A 14,264-nucleotide genomic window follows, 5' to 3' on the forward strand; every position below is an offset into this window, starting at 1 on the left:
TACAGTTAAAGTTTTTCAAAAGTGGGTCAAACCCCAAGGTCAAGGTCACAAAATCAAAAGGTTTGATACCCAAAGAAAGGTCTTGTCACAAGGAATACTCATGAGAAATATGACAGCCCTAGCACTAACCACTCAAAATGTATGGCCTAGGTAAAAGTTTTTCTAAAGAAGGTCAAACCCCAAGGTAATTAAAGATCACAAGCTCAAACAATTTGGTACTGAAAGGAAATGTCTTAATTAATTGTCACAAGGAATACACATGTGAAATATGAAAGCCCTATCTCCATCTAAATAAAAAGTTATGGCCAACGATCAAGTTTTTATGGACAAACAGACAGATGTGTAAACGAATTGACAAACCAAAAACTATATGCCCCCAAATCTCCAATTATGTGGTCATAAAAAAATTGAATAGAGTCTAGTCCAGGGCATAGTGGAGGTGATCTATAAATATCCTACGCTGATAAGCGGCTTGGATTTAAAGTTATGTTATTGTCGAGAAAGACTGACATATGAGTAAAGGACACATGGCCGGGCGTTGACCAGCACAAATTATAATCTCTTAAGATTTCCGTGATATGGGTCAGAAGATTTTGTTTGTGTGCTTTAAATGTTCTATATTGTAGTTCAATTCATGTGGAGAATAAAATCTAAAATAAAAATTAGACACCCCCACCCCCCTATGTATATTTTACCATGATGATTGTACAACATCCCACTGCACAAGATTGTTATCTTACCATGATGGGTCCCCCTTCCTCTTGTATGTAATGACCTTTCACCCCTGTATATACAATGCATGCGATTCCACCATAATGATGAAGGTCCCCTTACTCTGACTAGTTCATACTCTACCCCCATATGTGATTTTGACGAAGCCCCCGGTTACCGTGACGAGACACCCCCTCTCCCTTATTTTAAAATTGTGATTTTACTATAAATGATGCCCCGTTACTCACTTAACAGTGCTGAATGAGAACACTCCCCCCCCTTCCCACTATATTTGTGATTTTACAATGCTCTGCTACTACTGTTCCAAATGAGACACCCCCACCCCTATATTTATGATGTCCCCAGTCCCCCTCCCCTTTAATATGAACTACTAATTCAGCCTTGTATTTATGACTTGGTTTGTGGGTTTTTTACCTTTAAACCGAGACGAGTTCCTCCTTGCATGCTTCTGTTGTTTACAAAAATATGTTTACGAAATTCAAGCTTAAGATTTTACAGATTGTCTTCACCACGTTTATTCTTTCTACAATGATTAGTTTAATTATACTGGCCATAATTACATTGTAACAATCCACCCCCAGTGACCGTGCAGTCAACAATTAAGGCTGGACACACACACCGCCCCCGGATCACATCCCCATTGAAGACTACAAGATACACAGCTGATTGTTAAACTTGAAATAAAACATTCCATACCCAATGTTATTCTGTGATAGAAACACAATATTCAGCTCATTTGATGATTAAATCTAGTTCATATAAAAGATCTAAAAACAAAAAATATCAATATGATGAATTCTTGACTTTAAGTTATGTGTTCAATGACACTGACTTTTAACAAGTAAACAGCCATGTATATTTCAGAGTGCTGTTTATGTCTGTACACCCAGTATCCAGCCTGAATCAGTAGATCACTCAAAAGTCTGGTATCATTCAGCTGGACATAATATGTGTATAATGATTTACTGATGGACTCTTTCAAAGTAGATACCATCAATTTGGAAACTGTTGTGTAGATTTTTGTGTACTTTAAATCTGCAAATTAGTTTCACCACTAAAAGACAATTTAACATCCGACTTTTTTTTCATGATTTTCTAGACCCTCAAAACATTGTCTACAGCAAAATTAACCAGAATCACAGATATTCTTTAATCAAATTTTTACCATTGCACTGATGTCTATAAATGTAACATAACCAATAAAAATGTAGTAAAGATAAATATCCACAAAAGCTCTTTTGTTAATAAAGGTCAGGTCACTGCTATTCTTACTTTTAATTCTAATCTAAAAACAAGGGGGATAACTCAGTTTGCAAAGTGGACTGGATTCCATGCCCCCGTATATTAAACTCAAATAAGAAAATGCATTGATTCTTTAATGTATCTTATCTCAGTAATTTGGAAATTGTCAGATTTTGAGGCCATCATGGGTTGAATACCTTACACAGTAAAACACGGTTATAGTGAACCTCCAGGGCCAGCGAAAAAACACTTCACTATAATTTTCTGCACTTCGTTATATCAAATACAACTTTTGTTATTTTCTTCTCATAGGGAATGGATATCACTTTGCAACAAGCGTGATTTTGTTATAAGCGTGTTCATTATAAGCGTGTTTTACTGTAATATATGCAAAATAAAACCCATTCTTTTTTTTTAATACAGTTTAATAAAAACAAAATGAAAAATCAATCATGCTGCAAAATGTAGAAGAACATACATGTAGAAATAATGACAATAAATTAGATACAGATGGTGAAGCGATGGACTTTCACAAGAAATGCATCATCACGTTGCTCTCTGGTCTGAATCAGGTCGTCGCGTTTGGATGATTTTGGGTTTTTCTCCCCCAAGTCTGATTGGTGGATCTTCACATATATGGACAACTATGGCTGGGTGTTTGTCTGATGGGGGGTGAAGCTCATGTGACATGCCTACAAAAGAAAGAAATGACATAACTTTCCTGTGATATTAAGGAAGAATAACATTTTGTGATATCAATGAGGAATGGCTTTCCTGTGATATTAAGGAAGAGTAACTTTCCTATAATATTAAGGGGTAACTTTCCTGTGATATTAATTAAGGAGGAGTAAATTTCCTGTGATATTAAGGAGGAGTAACTTTCCTGTGATATTAAGGAGGAGTAACTTTCCTGTGATATTGAGGAGTAACTTTCCTATAATATTAAGGGGTAGCTTTCCTGTGATATTTATTAAGGAGGAGTAACTTTCCTATAATATTAAGGGGTAACTTTCCTGTGATATTTATTAAGGAGGAGTAAATTTCCTGTGATATTAAGGAGGAGTAACTTTCCTGTGATATTAAGGATGAGTAACTTTCCTGTGATATTGAGGAGTAACTTTCCTATAATATTAAGGGGTAACTTTCCTGTGATATTAATTAAGGAGGAGTAAATTTCCTGTGATATTAAGGAGGAGTAACTTTCCTGTGATATTAAGGAGGAGTAACTTTCCTGTGATATTAAAGAGGAGTAACTTTCCTGTGATATTAAGGAGGAGTAACTTTCCTGTGATATTAAGGAGGAGTAACTTTCCTGTGATATTTATTAAGGAGGAGTAAATTTCCTGTGATATTAAGGAGGAGTAACTTTCCTGTGATATTAAGGATGAGTAACTTTCCTGTGATATTGAGGAGTAACTTTCCTATAATATTAAGGGGTAACTTTCCTGTGATATTAATTAAGGAGGAGTAAATTTCCTGTGATATTAAGGAGGAGTAACTTTCCTGTGATATTAAGGAGGAGTAACTTTCCTGTGATATTAAAGAGGAGTAACTTTCCTGTGATATTAAGGAGGAGTAACTTTCCTGTGATATTAAGGAGGAGTAACTTTCCTGTGATATTAAGGAGGAGTAACTTTCCTGTGATATTAAGGAGGAGTAACTTTCCTGTGATATTGAGGAGTAACTTTCCTATAATATTAAGGTGTAACTTTCCTGTGATATTAATTAAGGAGGAGTAACTTTCCTGTGATATTAAGGAAGAGTAATTTTCCTGTGATATTAAGGAGGAGTAACTTTCCTGTGATATTAAGGAGGACTTAACACACATAATTGTCAGGAATGAAAGATACAGCAGCCACTGGCATGTATCATTAAGGTGTCACAGTGGTGTTAGACATTTCAATATTTTGCCTCATCATCCTGACCAAATTAAAAGTCCCTAGGTGTTGAACATATGACCTACAGATGGCCCGCTTGTTGCTGTGACTCCACTTACTAAGCAAAGCCAGACAGATTATGAACCATTACAAAAGGGACAAAGAATATATTTCTAATATTATTTTTGCATCAATGGTATAATTCCAAGTGCAAAATTGTGACATTATACTTTATTCCCCCTCGAGTTCCTTGATGTATCCATGCATCCAATCTCAATTGTGACCTTCATTGCAGTCCTGGATGTCATTGTTTCTTGTTAAATATTGATTTTTGTATTCTTAATATAAAATCACCAAGACAGACAACACAATGCACTTGTACAATTGGGTTTCATAAAATAAAAATAAATGAATCCTATCTCAGTCCCAGACCAACTGTTTCAGAATAGTAAGAGGGCCCCACCCTTTCCTACCAGGCCAGATAGAGTACTTCTGTACTGAGTAGCATATGCAGTGTAATTTTCTCCCAAACAGTGTCATATGTAAACACGATCAACTGCAGTTTGTCAAACCAGAAAGTCCGATCTTATCCCTGGCACCAATCAATACTAATCATCTCCAACATCAGAAAACACCTCCAGAAACGCGTCAGAAGAAAGGTCTTGTCTATTTTTCACCTTCAGGGAGGTTTTTTTTAGCTATGGATTGGATCCCCCAGAAAGATAAACTGACGTAGGTAGACGTCACACTAATCCTGTTTTGGTGCAAGAAAACATTTGAACACCCTCTGATTTATGAACAGGGTGTATAAAAGGGAAAACATTCAAAATAAAAATGAAATGAAATGTTCTTTCAAAGATCCACTTTTTCCCTTATAATAAGGTGTCCGTAAGCTGCAGGTGCTGTCTGTACTCAACAAACCACGACATAGATAAAAGAATTTTAACTTTTACGTCAGTCTTCATTGATATAGTATTAACAATGTACATTTAAATACATTAATTTCAGTGAAGAGTGTATTGGAAGAAATTATATAATGCCAATTAAGCAAATAATATAATGCATGATCTGTCAATTTCTGTATCTCGCATCAAAAGGGATAGATTTATTATCATTTGCCTAAATTTCAAATCTTATACCTCCTGCAGTGAATGAGTTCTATGGTTACTAAGCACTTATATATCAAACAATTCACAACTTTCTGGAGCAATGAGACACAGGATTGTACATAATCTCTCTCTCTCTCTCTCTCTCTCTCTCTCTCTCTCTCTCTCTCTCTCTCTCTCTCTCTCTCTCTCTCTCAAATTACATGTATGTATGTATTGATAAAATGATATCTTAAATTGATAAAGTTAAGACTGTAAGATTTTACAAAATATCTCAAATTAATTTTTTTCTATATATTGTATGCATGATTAACTTTCTACAATACTTATGGCAGTAAGCTGAAAGGTGCATCAAAATTGATTATATAGAACACACACAAAGTGTAAAATCATTAAATGTATTGATTTCAAATCTTCATAGATCATTAACAGAAAGGTTAATGTGGAATGAAAGATTTTGTTTTCCTTCACAGAAATGAATTTCCTCCACAAAATCAAAAGATACAGGATAAATGTGAATATATCAGGGCTTATAAAATATCAAGTGTGTGATGCATGGGCTTATAAAATATCAAGTGTGTGATGCGTGGGCTTATAAAATATCAAGTGTGTGATGCGTGGGCTTATAAAATATCAAGTGTGTGATGCGTGGGCTTATAAAATATCAAGTGTGTGATGCGCAGGCTTATAAAATATCAAGTGTGTGATGCGTGGGCTTATAAAATATCAAGTGTGTGATGCGTGGGCTTATAAAATATCAAGTGTGTGATGTGTGGGCTTATAAAATATCAAGAAACGTTTGTAAAACATATATGCCCCCCTTGAAGCAAAATTTAAAAGGGTTAATACAGTTACCTAACTGATAGTAACCAGTGCCGAAACAACTCACGATGTGGATTTCCGTGATTCTACATTTCTAATAAACAAGTTCCTAGTATGTACTGTACAATCACTATTTAAGTCTAAAACAATTACTATTTAAGTCTAAAACAAGAGATGTTTGTAAATATATGCCCCCCACCCCACCCACCCTGGGTGCAAAATTGAAAAGGGTTATACACATGCCTAATTTGATTGATAGTAGTATCAACAATTTGAAATATTGAGCAGACAATATCTTTTAATGTCAGGAGTGGATTGACCAAGTGACCTAAAAATCAATGGGGGTCATCTACTCCTTATGCTGTACCAGTGTACCAGATTTGGTGTCAATCAAGCAAAGAATTCTTAAAATATAGGAGACAATATATTACTATGTCCACTTTAACCATTGACCTTTGACCATGTGACCTCAAAATCAATAGAGGTCATCTACTCCTTGGGATGTACCAGTGTACCAAGTTTGATGTCTGTCAAGCAAAGGATTCTCAAGATATTAAGCGGACAAGGCCTTTCTATGTCCATAGTAGATTGACCCTTGACCTTTGACCTGAAAAACAATAGGGGTCCTCGTCTACTTATAACCAACCCACATATGAAATATGATTACGATCAAGTAATTGGTTCTTAAGATATTGAGTGGACAACACATGGTCTACCGACCAACCGACAGGAGCAAACCAATATGCCCCTCTTCTTTGAAAGGGGGCATAACAAGTTCCTAGTATGTACTGTACAATCACTATTTAAGTCTAAAACAAGTTCCTAGTAAGTACAATCACTATTTAAGTCTAAAACAAGTTCCTAGTAAGTACAATCACTATCTAAGTCTAAAACAAGTTCCTAGTATGTATAATCATTATTGAAGTCTAAAACAAGTTCCTAGTAAGTTACAATCACTATTTAAGTCTAAAACAAGTTCCTAGTAAGTACAATCACTATTCAAGTCTAAAACAAGTCCCTAGTATGTACAATGGTCCACAACGCTCACATGAGTCACCTTTGCCCTGTTATTGTTCAGAAAAGCTCAGGTGCGCTAAAAATACATTTTAGGATTGTTCTTATCCCCATGATTAATCAAAGATATGTATGACACACCTGGGGACTAAAAATAGAAGGAGAATAAATAATTAATTTTCAATACTGGAAATGTCAAATTGAAAATTAATCTCCATTAGTAGAGGAAATAATTACAGTTTTAGTGTACATAAAGTGACTTCTGGGAAATAAAAATGAATAAACCTCCGTGAGACTCCTCAATACCATAGACTGACAGACACTTTACCTTGTCATGATTTACGTATCTGTCCAGATAAGACAGATCTAACTTCACAAGGGACAATATTAGCTGACATTCTGTTGATTTGTGACGTAAGTCGATCCTTAAAATTATGATGATGTTGTATTTTACATTATAAATCAAACAATCTATAAGTCTCAAGAAAGTTTATGTCTACCTTACATACCGTAGGTTTTTTTTTCACTATGCTTGCTAATAATATAAAAACAAATAGTAAATCTAACATTTTACAGCCAAAATGGACTATTTGTATAATTTTCTGTTTTTGTAGTGATGGTTGTCTTTGTGGCCTATTGATAAACATGTACCAGACTCTGGGTACATAAAGCGAACTTCAAGACACACACAAGTTTGATTTAGTCTCACTTTTTCACTATAATAATTTCTTATATAAAAGTAAGGCAGACTTATTTCACAAATTAAAATACAAGGACTACTCATTTTATATGATATAAAGTATGTTAGAATAGTTTAATTTCTCTCATAAACCATTCATTATGGTCATCAATGCATAAACTGACCCAATTTCCTTCATAATGAATGAGTAGAAATGTTTTTATTCCCAACTCATCCAAGTATTTGTAATGTTATTTATTATTTAGACTGTCTTGCTCAACTTCAAAGGAAATCAAATTGATGTAAACTACATAATTTATTTCCATCCACCCCCCTCCCTTAATCTAGGAGAAATCCTATTCTATTTCAAGTTAATTGCATTGATTGATTGATCGTATATGTTCAACGTCCCTCTCAAGAATTTTTCACTCAATCACATAGAGACATCACCACTGCCGGTGAAGGACTGCAAAATTTGAGCCTACGCTCGGCGCTTGTGGCCATTGAGTAAGGAGGGATCTTTATCATGCCACACCTGCTGTGACACGGGACCTCGGTTTTTGTGATTTCATTTGAAGAACCATCCTATTAAATTGCATTTAGTCGCCTCTTACGACAAGCAAGAGGTACTGAGGAGCTTAATATTCTAACCCGGATCCCCACGGGACTATTTCCTGACTTACTGTAAACAATCCTTAAAGTTTTAATTAGCCAATTTTATTGGCTTACATTGGATAAACTGTATGCAGTTCTTACATATAGCCTTAGATTTTCATGTCTGTCATGCAAAGGGTTCTGATTCTCAAAATATTGAGGAGACAACATATCACTTTATGTCCAGTTTGACCCTTGATCTTTGACCATGTGAATCAAAAATCAAAAGGGTTCATATACTCCTGATGATGTACCATTGTCTGTCAAGGAAAGGGTTCTCAAGATATGGAGCAGACAACATCTTCCTAAGTCCAGAGTGGATTGACCCTTGACCTTTGACCATGTGACCTCAAAATCAATAGAAGTCATCAACTCCTTAAGATGTACCAGTGTATGAACTTTGATATCTGTCAAGCAAGGGATATTGAGTGGACAAGACTTAGTCTACAGACCAATCGACAGACCAACTGACCGACAGTCTCTGTTCCGTCACAATATTTTTTCAGGAAGCTACAGTTCCGCAGCTAACTGACAGACAGGTGCCAAAACAATATGCCCCCTCTTTTTCAAAGGGGGGGGGGGGGCATAAAATGGAGTTACATCTCAAATTCATTTCTTTCAGCAGATAGATATGAACCTCCAAGCAGAATGTTTACCTAGCATGAGGAGGGTTGCCTGTACCGTTGACTAAAACAAACTTGGATTAGAGTTAATCTCCTACCACTGACTAAGACAAACTAAGATTAGAGTTAATCTCCAACAGTTTTGCAATACAGTAGGACTTTAATGACGTTAGTTGGCGCAGCTGATTTCATAAAAATAACATGTTACACTGGCTTACGACTACTGTTATGTCATGATTAATTAGCACACAGCATTGATCAGCTTAAATGATAAGAATAGAAAAGAGTTGATATTTTGGTTAATAAGGTTATTTCCTAATTCCACTTATGAAGAATTACAAGAATTTATTTTGTAATTCATTATTTAGTTTTATTTCTGAACATTTCTAATACATGTGTTTTTTCTGTAGGTTTTCAATAGCATATTTATTGACAGAGGGAATAAAATCATTCAATAAGTCAGAGAAGCCGGGAATAATATCATAGTGAATGAAATCATTCAATGAAGAGAGGAGAGAGGTGTCATAGCGAATAAAACTTTTCAATAATGGGGAGTGGGGATAGTAGTGAATAAATTCAATCATTGAGAGTGGAGGGGGTGTTCCATTACGACCCTACATATCCTTAAACAATGTCAGCTGCACAATGTCACATAAAAGTAAACAAGATGTGTTTGTGAAACACAAATGCCCCGATAATGGCCAATTCCGAAGATGGCCAAGGTCACAAGGGCAAATATCTTGGTACCAGTAGAAAGATCTTGTCAAAAGAAATGATCATGTACAATATGAAAACTCTAATATTTACCATTTAGAAGTTATGACCAATGTAAAAAAAAAAAATTAAAAGTAGGTCAAATATCAAGGTCAAAAGGTTCAATACCCACGGAAAGGTCTTGTCACAAGGAATACTCATGTGAAATATCAAAACTCTATCACTTACTGTTCAAAAGTTATCAGCAAGGTTAAAGTTTTCAAAAAGTAGGTCAAACTCCAAGGTCAAAGTCACGGGGTCAAAAATGTTGGTACCCACGGAAAGGTCTTGTCACAAGGAATACTCATGCGAAATATCAAAGCTCTATCACTTACTGTTCAAAAGTTATTAGCAAGGTTAAAGTTTCAGACAGAATGACAGAATGACAAAATTACAGAATACAGAATTACAGAATGACAGACAGGACAAAAACAATATGCCCCCCCGATCTTCGATCTTGGGGGCATAAAAACACTTCTGCTATTTTTGGCCGAAATATGTGTGTTTCTGGTTTCCTGACCCTACCTACCTTTTTGCTGCCCATCCTAAACATTGATGATATATATAAATAAAATTAAAATCCAAAATTTCAAACCAAAAAAAATTTTGGGGGGGGCATTCCTGCAGTTTTTTTGATTTACATTTTAACTACTAATGATCTTCAAAATGTGTAAAAAATATTTGTAATGTACCGGTATATAGACCTGCACTAAAAGTGTATCATAAACTAAGATTTCAAATAAAATGTTTTAATTAAAATAAAATGTTTTACATACCTACCCTACCTAATTTTTTGGGAGAGTGAAATAAGAAAACACACACATATATCTTATTTTTGGCCTTATTAAAAGAAACTATATTTCTAGAACACATCTGTTTCCTCTAAAACATTATTTAAAATCTTCCTTACCTGGAGCCAGGTTTGCTACAGCAGAGATGAGATCATAGTTAATGATTGGATTTGCCTCGTGTGTCTGTTCCCATCCTATGGGGGGTGAGGCTGGTGGGGAGATCAGGAACTGTTTTTCCAGGGGCGGGGGGTGTAAGTGAGGGTCTTTGTTTTCATCTTCCTCATCTTTGGGCTGTGAGATACAAGTAAAAAGTTAAAAATTGGTACTAACAATGTGTGATACAGCATTCATCTATTCTAAAGAAATCAATTTCATTTATAAAAATACATGATATTCACATCAAATGCCAAAGACTCTGCAAAAAAAAAGGATCACAAAAAAATATCCTCTTTCTCATTCAGTGTTTAATTCCGAACATCAAAATAATTTCTGTTCAGCAACTCAGTGGTGAATATGGATTGAAAAGGGGCGAGGACTGCAACACACACACACACACACACACACACACACACACACACACACACACCTTTAGCTGAATATTTTTTACAGAAAGTGATATTTTGTGTCATATTTTGGAAATCTGCTATCCCCCTTTCTTTATGTGCTCTTGGTTGAAAAGGTATCATCTGAAATGGGTTGCACCCCCCTCCCCCTCCTACCTCTTTAAAAATTTTATAGATTCACCCCTGCTTTTAATTTTCAAAAAAAAAAAAGAGCATACCTGGGCAAAATAACACTTGACTCTCTTTCCACGAAATTCTACTTCGTGGAGATGAATCCTTGCTGTGGCTGCCATTTCTGGTGTGGAAAAATTTACTCTTGCACGTCGAAAAGATCTGAGGTATAGAAATGATGCCCTCTCGTTGTATTTTCTGAATAATGACTCAAACTCTGCCTGGAAAATAGAATAACCTAACAGTGACACTGCATACAAATCACTTCAATAGGACTGAAACAATCAGGAAGTTCGATGTTCTCTGATTCGTCCAGGCAATCTTTTCTGGTGTGTACCTCAGAGTTCACCTTAATATTACCTTTGGGAGGTTTATTCGGGATTTCCTTCTTGACCATAGATGTGCTAACATTTTCATTGACCAATCAAACTGCACATTTCAAAGCATGTACCGGTAAGTCAAATGTGATGCTGTTAATGACTTTACCAAACATTACTAATCACATATATAGTCAAATCACTATCAACTACAATGTAAAAAAAAAATTGAGAAAACATATTACTATAATTACACCTGTTACAGTTGCTAGATTTTGAAATACCGTTACTATACGGTATGTGTTATAATTTGCATGGGGTTTTTTTCCCCCCTTTTTTTGGTGGGAATAAAAATACCTGTGAAAATTTGTGCAAATTCCTGATCATTTGATATTATAGCAGTTATTGACTTTTGAGGAGTTCTCATAATTTATATATAGACCTGGTCAGGTCCGTGTAGTCACATGTAGACCTCATCAAAAGTCAATAATTGTTATAGTACCCTTCACAATACAATACATATGTTGAGATGCATTAATTTAATGGTTATTTTAATGCACATGGAGTAAAAATCAAAAACATGGTCATGCAACAATGTAATTCAACACCTACTACTCGTAAAAATATCTCTTAACATTTAAACTTTTGACTGTAGACAAGTATAAACTGTTGATCATATTCTTCTAATCATGTTTCCAACATTTAAAACCAACTGTGACTGCTTTACACAATGTGCAGCTGGGTCATATGGTAGCTCAGTGGTTAAAGCATTCCCGTTTGTATTTGGGAGGTCATAATAGTTCAAGCCCAATTCATGTCATGGCCTTGACGAACCCAAGACATAGAGCTCTAATGACTGGCTTTTTTTATTTTCAGAATCCCATCAAATATAACGAGTGTAAAACCAGAGTTCTAAAACAGACTTGGATACTAATAAGACGACAACAAAATTCTTCTTTTTCTCAAACCACAAAAATTTGTAACATGCTATAAACAGCCAAGATCAACACTATGCACAGGAACGGGTAATTTTGTCTGTGATAATGACAGTAGGGGTCTAAACCATACCAACCCCTAATAAAAAACAAAACAAGGGTGGAATGGTATATAGACACCTACTATTATTGTTACAGATAAAATTACCGGTTTCTGCAAATTCTGTGCACCATTACTAAAGCTGCAAACTTGTTTATAACAAAGTTCAAGGCTACAAAAGTTGCACGAAGAGACTGTTTACTATTTCGTGCATCCATTCATTTGTATTTCTGACATGAAATAAGGAGCCTATATTGATCTTTCTAACGACAGACTACATATGATTGAGCGACATCAAACTCACACACCCCAGATCTAAATGGATCTAAATATAGACCACTTACAAAGAAATGTGATGTCATTGACATTTGACAATAAACACAAATCTATATAAATCTAAAAACAAAGCGTATCACAATTACAATTAAGATGAGGTTTTTTTCTCTCTCTCTCTTCTTTCTTATAGTTATAAGCAAAATGTTCTTCATACACATCTAAGATTAAATTGGGCAATGCCTACCTTGCAATTCACATCATCGAAAACACACTCATCGAGATTAGTGACAATAAGAGCATCGGGTAAATCCTGAAAATAGATTTTGTCTGGTTGTCTCTGTGTGGTAGGGACAGTGTCAGCTCGCTGGCATGAGGGCAGATCATCAACCCGTTCTTTGGCATCATCCGCCATGTTCAACCAATAAAACGTCTATTTACTTTTAACGCAATGCCGACACAGGGGATAACTTAATTGTCATATAAATCACTTAAATGCATACGGTGACTAAATCCAGCACGTTCTACACCATAAAATTGGTAATATATTCTGGTCTTGCTTTGTATACTATGTAAAGGATTCATAGCAATGTGCGTCACAAAAGGTGTTTCCCCAAAGGCATTGTGACGTCATGTTTCTATAAATTCTTATGATTTTCATAACAATGAACGAAGGCGTGTACAGCATTATGCTCTTAATTTAGCTTTACACAGCACACAGATTATACTATATATAAAGTAGTGGGATAAGACATTTATTTTTAAACCGTGGGTGAATTTCAAATATTAATTCTGTAATATGTACCGTACGTAAAACTAAGCTGATCGGAGAGAAGTTAGAATTTCCCACGGGCACCTGAAGTATGGATATTACTATCCCCCCCCCCCCTTTTTTTTGATAATTTTTTTGGCAATGATTTCTCTGAAATGTGTTAATTTCCTGTCTATCTCATCCCTCTTTCGATTTATGTAATCGTTTCACGCTTTTTGTAAGCCAATCCCTAAAGCTTACAAAAAGCGTTAAATGATTACATAAAGGGGGGGGGGGGGGGTAGTAGTATTCATACTTCAGGTGCCTGTGGAATTTCCTTCATTGTTTACTTGTGTAGTACAGTGTCCTTGTATAATGCATTGACCCAGGCACCAATGTTTCGTTGTAATTCAACATGACTTAGATATACTGTTTATGCAGGATGCACGTGCGTGTTTACAAATGCATATTGTACATATAGTTTACACGCATATCTTGTGATGGGACCACTCCAGGCCAGGCAAAAATACCCCCCCCCCCCCTCCAAAAAAAAATATCGAGAAAAGAAATTCTGATGAAAAAAAATATGTGTACCATGACCTTCATAAAATGAAAATATCCGTCCCGTGCCTGTAAATGTATAAAATGTCCATAGTGTTGATTCAAAGGGGGTGGTAACCAACTTTGTATCTTTTACGTCTCCCAAGGGGGCGGGTGGGGGTGGGGCGAAATGGCAACAACAACCTTTTATGTTCATTAGGAGAACTCCAATGGTACAATTGCTAGAATATTGTTATAAATTGAAGAACTAGAACAATGATATAATTACTAGAATTACTGTATACATGTACATTGAAGAAC

The 14,264-nt window shown here is 35.5% G+C and overlaps 1 protein-coding gene and 1 long non-coding RNA gene across 2 annotated transcripts; one reads left to right on the forward strand and one right to left on the reverse strand.

The window, feature by feature from the left end:
* Positions 1 to 1,231: 1,231 nt before the first annotated feature.
* LOC125673885 (calcipressin-2-like) lies at positions 1,232 to 13,725 on the reverse strand. Its single transcript, XM_048910813.2, has 4 exons — positions 12,900 to 13,725; positions 11,075 to 11,248; positions 10,413 to 10,584; positions 1,232 to 2,666 (listed from the first exon to the last, which is right to left on the reverse strand). The coding sequence occupies exons 1-4, from the start codon at positions 13,065 to 13,067 to the stop codon at positions 2,521 to 2,523; spliced, it is 660 nt and encodes a 219-aa protein (XP_048766770.1). The 5' UTR covers positions 13,068 to 13,725; the 3' UTR covers positions 1,232 to 2,520.
* Positions 7,162 to 7,480, forward strand: LOC130052530 (uncharacterized). Its single transcript, XR_008800875.1, has 2 exons — positions 7,162 to 7,207; positions 7,408 to 7,480. It is a non-coding gene; the product is annotated as an uncharacterized LOC130052530 (long non-coding RNA).
* Positions 13,726 to 14,264: the final 539 nt, after the last annotated feature.

Source organism: Ostrea edulis, chromosome 3 (genome assembly GCF_947568905.1).
Source record: "Ostrea edulis chromosome 3, xbOstEdul1.1, whole genome shotgun sequence".
NCBI lineage: Eukaryota > Metazoa > Mollusca > Bivalvia > Ostreida > Ostreidae > Ostrea > Ostrea edulis.

What these genes read in the sequence shown, in the direction of transcription:
- LOC125673885 (XM_048910813.2), bottom strand. Translation starts at nt 13,067, where the DNA reads ATGGCGGATGATGCCAAAGAACGGGTTGATGATCTGCCCTCATGCCAG. An exon ending in TCGATGATGTGAATTGCAAG is followed by an intron (nt 11,249 to 12,899) that starts GTAGGCATTGCC and finishes TCTATTTTCCAG; the next exon opens with GCAGAGTTTGAGTCATTATT. An exon ending in TGTAGCAAACCTGGCTCCAG is followed by an intron (nt 2,667 to 10,412) that starts GTAAGGAAGATT and finishes TTTCTTTTGTAG; the next exon opens with GCATGTCACATGAGCTTCAC.